Below are 5558 nucleotides of genomic sequence, written 5' to 3'. Positions count from 1 at the left end.
CAGGCATGTGCCACCATGCCCGGCTAATTTTTTCTATATATATTTTTAGTTATCCGGCTAATTTCTTCCCATTTTTAGTGGAGACGGGGTCTTGCTCTTGTTCAGGCTGATCTCAAACTCCTGACCTTGAGCGATCCTCCCGCCTCGGCCTCCCAGAGTGCTAGGAGTACAGGCGTAAGCCACCAGGCCCGGCCCACTGATTCTCAATTCTTGTCAGACATTAGAATAACTGGGGCCTGACACCTGGGCTTTACCCCAGACAACCTAAATCAGAATTTCTAGGGTGGGGCTTAGACATCTTTTTTCTTTCTTTTAAGCATTCCCCAGTGATTCCTTTTCAACACTAGATTTAAAGATTTTAGATACTCATGTTTCCTTCATCTTTGTTTTTCTGTCAGTTTCTTCTTAAACATCCACCAACCAAAAAATTATTTAGATTTCCCGTAATCCAACAAATATAGTTCCCACATGATAGCTAACTTTAGGTATAGATAGCTTGCTTTCTAGTTTTTGGAATACTGGTTTGAACTACTCAATTTTATGTTACCAGATCACAGGATATATCTTTTATTCATTCCCTAAAATTCACAACTTTACCAACAAGAATACAGAGGTGGTCAGTTACATGATTTGCTCAAGAATACAAAATAATAGAAAATAACACATGTGCTAACTTTGGACTTCTACACCCCTCTTCATAGCCAAGAGGATTATAAACACAAACATGTCCCCACCACTACCGAGAAAAAGCTACTTACATAATTATGAAGTAGTTATCCGCTCAAAAAGTTTTAAAACAGATATCAGCTATAGGATTGAAATTGTTATAAAAATGATTAATAACTGTAGCTGTGTTGACCGACAGGGAAAAAAATGGTTAATAGTGGGACATAAGAACATTTTCTAGAGGAACAGTTAAAACACATTTACTCCAAATGTTCTGCCAACGAAGTGCTAGGTTGCTGTGAAACTTCAAAAACTGTGCTACTTGCTACTATACCTTGATCGCCTCAATGGCATATTCCACTTGAAATAATCTTCCTTCAGGAGAAAAAGTATTCACGCCCCTATAATTTAAAAAAACATTATTAAAAATTTTTAGAAAAACTAATCATATAGACACTGAACTAAAGTTCCTTGACAACTAGGTCAGATGGCTACAGGATATATATGTTGTCAGTATTCTCTACTTCACCCACAACATTCTGTAATGTTTTTTTTTGTACATTAACCATTTCTCAAGGGAATGAAACTTTATGTGTAGAACACTTCTGTCCTACTCCCAGAGTCTTCCCAAACTCCTCAAATGACAGCAGGTGACTTTTCTGCTTCAATCCTGAATCAACTTGGATTAATCCTGAGTCAACTTAACAAGTCCTTTAGTAAGTTCATGCCATCAAAATACCAAGCAATTCCCAAGAAAAGGTTCGTTTTTCCTTATCCTCTTCCTATTATGTACATTTGATGATAATATCTGAATTTTCAGTGAAAGTTAGTGACAGGGATATTTCTCTAGTTATTTGTATGATTTAGTATCATTATCTTAATAATAGATTGAGAGTTCCTAAAGCCTGACCTAGTTCATTCACTCAATAGATATTTATATCAATTACAAGCCAGACCTCTTTTCTACCTAAAACATTTCCCCATCTTTCCTTGCTCCAGTGTGTTGGAATCCCTACAGAGAAGTGGCACCAATTGTGGTCTTAGCTATAAAAGCTTTGAGGGCATACAATGGACACTTTAAAATATCTGAACAAATGAATGAAAATAGTTACAATCCTTGGTTTATGGAGTCTGTAGAAAAAACTTTTTTTCACAAGAAATTTTATATATAACTCCAAAATATAAACAATAATAATAAAAGCTGACATTTATTGAGCATTTACTATATGCCTGGACTTTAAATGATTTAACTCGATCCTCAAAATGATCCTAAGAAGTAGTATTCTAGAGCAAATACTATTTTGCAGATGAAGAAGCTGAGACACAGAGAGGTTAAGCGAGAGGCATATAAGTGACAGAGCTAGAATTAGAATTTAGACAATGTGACTATAGAGACCAAGCTCTCAACTGTTCCACTATATCACCTCTGGGAATTATCTTGGCTAAATCAGAGATGTAGGGAAAATCCTACCATCCCAGCGCCCAGATTTGCTCCTGAGGGAATATCCCTAAGGCCATTTAAAAGGAAGTTTAGGGCTCTAAAGAACAGTTTAAAAATCACTGAAACCAAAGTTTAAAGTCAGAAGACCTGGGATTGAGTTCTAGCCCTGCCACTTATAGCTTTAATTCCCTCAACTGAAAAAATGTAATACTTGTCCTGCCTCTGTCACAAGACAATTGAGTATTGAATTACAGAGAGTATGAAAGAACTGGCCAGGCATGGAGGTTCACACCTGTAATCCCAGTACTTTGGGAAACTGAGGCGGGAAGATCGCTGAGGCCAAGAATTCACGACCAGCCTGGGCAACAAAGTGAGAAGCCCCATCTCTATTATTAAAAAAAAGAAAAAACTTTGTAAACTGTAAAGCACTATGTGATTACAGTATTTTTTCACCCTAGTTTAGAAACTTCATCCAATGAGGTATTACTGTGTCCTCCCCAACACGGGCTTTATGTGCTTCTCAAACTTTACCGTCTCCCTGGGTTATTTCATCTTATGGCAAGCATGAACTACTTCCAAATCTCCGTTACCAGTATGAACTCTTTCCTAATTAATCTAAATGCCTGCTGAACATTTCCACTGGCATATCCCATTAGCACCAAAACTCAACACGTTCCAATCTGAAATATTATCTCTTTAAATCCAGCCACCCTGCAAAATCAGCTTCATCTGCCATTCCTACTTCAGTTTTATTTTAAAACACCTGCAATCTTCCAGTTACCCAAGCTAGAAAGTTATGAGAAAGTAACTCATTCCTCATCTTCTCCCATATCCAACCATATGCCAAGGCATATCAGTTAATATCAACTCCTCCTCTACTACAGTAGATTTGTTACAACATATCACTCTTCCTTCCATTCTCAATGCCCTCATTATCTTTCACCTAACTATTGCAATAGCCTCCTAACCAGTATTAACTAGCTCTTTCTTCTAATCCAGGCAAGTAATCTCTATAAAACACAATGATCATTACATAACTTCTTAAAATGAAAATTAAAGGCATGCAACTACCTACAGAATAAAACCCAAACTCCTTTACTTTGTATTAAAAACCATCCAATATCTAGCCCCATCCTGTTTCTCCCATATCTCCTCTATTCCCGTACACACACCATATGTGCCAGACTGGACTTTTCCCAAACATGCATTGTGCTTTCCCACTGTCCCAACTTTGGTCATCGTATATTCTCTGACTCAAAACTACTGATTGTCACTATCTTTATTAAAATCCTACTCTTTCTCAAGATTCAGTTTAAATCTCAGGTCCTCTGTGAAGTTTTCCATGATCCTCTAACTCTGAATGCAGTCTCTCATCAAAACTTCCTTAGCATTGATTTGAATTGCTCTAATGGCATTAATACTTTTCTGATTCGTACCACAGCTACTTCTGTAAACAGTTCTTTAAAAGACAGTCTCTTATATGAAAGCAAGGATCTTGATTTTGTCCAACGCTGCATGACAATCACCTAGAATACTGCCTTGTACTCAGCAAGCACTCCAGTACATTAGCTAAGTGAGTAAGAAAGAGCTGTGGGAGGCGGAGGCAGGAGGATCACTTGAGCCCAGGAGTTTGAGACCAGCCTGGGCAACACAGCAAGATCCTGTCTCTACAAAAAGATTTGTTTAAAAAAATTAGCTGGGCATTGTGGGACATGCCTGTAGTCCCAGCTACTTGGGAGGCTGAGGCAGGAGGATCACTTGAGCCCAAGAGTTTGGGGCTGCAGTGAGCTATGATGATGCCACAGTGAGCTATAATGATGCCACTGTACTCTAGCCTGGGCAAAAGAGAGAGACCCTATTTCAAAAGAAAAGAAAAAAAAGAAAGGGTTATATTTGAGGCATTGGGAAAATACAAAAATGAGTAACAAAGCAATCAATACATACACTAAGTAAATGATCACGAAATTTAATAAAGCCTTTCTGATAAGGATAATAATTTCCATCATACACACCCAATTCCGAATATCTCCCCAAGATGATTCTGTTCAATGCTTTGGAAGCTAAATATTGACTAACAAAGTCATGTTCTAGGATAGCAGAAAAAGAAGTCAGTTTTAAGACTTCACATACATCTTCTATGAGTCAGTAAAATGATGAAAAAGTGGTAATTCCAGATGATAAAACTTTGACAGGGTCAACAAATACTTGACAAGAAATGCAGCTCCTCAAGCCACCTAGTACAAAGAAAACGTCTGTCTTTCCTGGCTTTTTTAAAAGAAAAAAAAAAAACAAACAATAGCTATGTGAAAACTCAAATGATAAAAACAGAAACTGAAAGTAAAAATGTCCGCAGCATAAATATGCACAATTTAATAATGTTAGCATTTTCAAGCCCTAAAAGTTTAACTTGCTTTAAGCTTTTAAAAAAGTCAGAAAAACCTAGGTCAAGTGGAATCAGCATGAGGAGAAAGCGCTTGAAAACCATTATAAATTCCCGTTCCTATAAAGTCAGACTCCAGACAATATATCTGGGCATAGTTGAGAATGCCTTAGCGCTTTCGAAGAAACTATACATCACAGCAAGCCCTTCTATAAACTAAATAGTCTCCAGTTGCACTGTCTTCCAGGCACCACGTTTAACTTCTTTTAAAAGGCAGTCACACTAGGCACCAAAAGATGAACGGGGGAAAGGCTGACCTCTGGCCTTCTGCAGATTCAAGGTAGGAGTCCCAGCCCCTCAAGCCTTCCTCCCTGAGCACAAACTGGAGCTTCTCGCTTCCGCACCGCGTTAGGACCCAGCGGTGACTCAGCGGTAGGACAAGTGCGGCCGATGTGCCCAAGTCTAGTTTGGGGAATCACGGCGGACGCCTGGAGAGGGCAAGAGATCCCCAGGCCCGGCCAGACTTGGGTTCCTGGGGCGCCCCATGACACGGCAGAACCCTGGCCGCGGCGCGGCCCCGGGCCTGCCCACCCATAATCCCGAACCGGCTTCCCCCAGCCGCACAGACCTGTCGTACTCAGACCGGGTGAGAAACATGGCGAGGGCAGGCGAAAGCGGCAGCGGCTACGCGGGGATTCTGAGTACCAACACGACTCCACCAGCACCCAACGCACCCACTCCACCACAGAACCAAGGGCCCTGCTCCCAACTGCGCGTGCGCCCCCGAACTCTTTAGCCCGCCCCCCCGTGCCTGCCTCCTATTGGCTGATTGTAGTTCCCGCCGAGGTAATTGGACCAACGCTCTTCCTCTCCGTGACTCGGTTGGTCCGAGGAGGAGGCGGGACAAAGAGGGGGCCATCCTTCCGTTTTAAATTGCAAGTGGTTACTAAGGGTGATGGGAACTCAGGGCGTGAGAGCAGGAGGTGAGAGTTCATCTTTTAGTGTAGGTGTGAGCCCGCTCCAAGATTGGCAGCTGGGAGAGCTTGCACAGAGAGTTGAGCTGTCTGAACC

The 5558-nt window shown here is 40.8% G+C and overlaps 1 protein-coding gene across 1 annotated transcript in view; it reads right to left on the bottom strand.

The window, feature by feature from the left end:
• Window positions 1-5273, bottom strand: part of PSMA5 (proteasome (prosome, macropain) subunit, alpha type, 5) — a 33495-nt gene extending 28222 nt beyond the window's left edge. The window contains exons 1-2 of the mRNA XM_012648494.1: window positions 5116-5273; window positions 1001-1067 (exon numbers count right to left, since the gene is read on the bottom strand). Coding sequence (XP_012503948.1) covers window positions 1001-1067; window positions 5116-5144 — 96 coding nt within the window. The 5' untranslated portion in view covers window positions 5145-5273. The remainder of the gene's footprint in view (window positions 1-1000; window positions 1068-5115) is intronic.
• Between the last annotated feature and the right edge of the window lie 285 nt (window positions 5274-5558).

This window comes from Propithecus coquereli, unplaced genomic scaffold (genome assembly GCF_000956105.1).
Source record: "Propithecus coquereli isolate 6110/MARCELLA unplaced genomic scaffold, Pcoq_1.0 Scaffold289, whole genome shotgun sequence".
NCBI classification, from domain to species: domain Eukaryota; kingdom Metazoa; phylum Chordata; class Mammalia; order Primates; family Indriidae; genus Propithecus; species Propithecus coquereli.
This window is presented reverse-complemented; position numbering and strand designations above follow the sequence as displayed.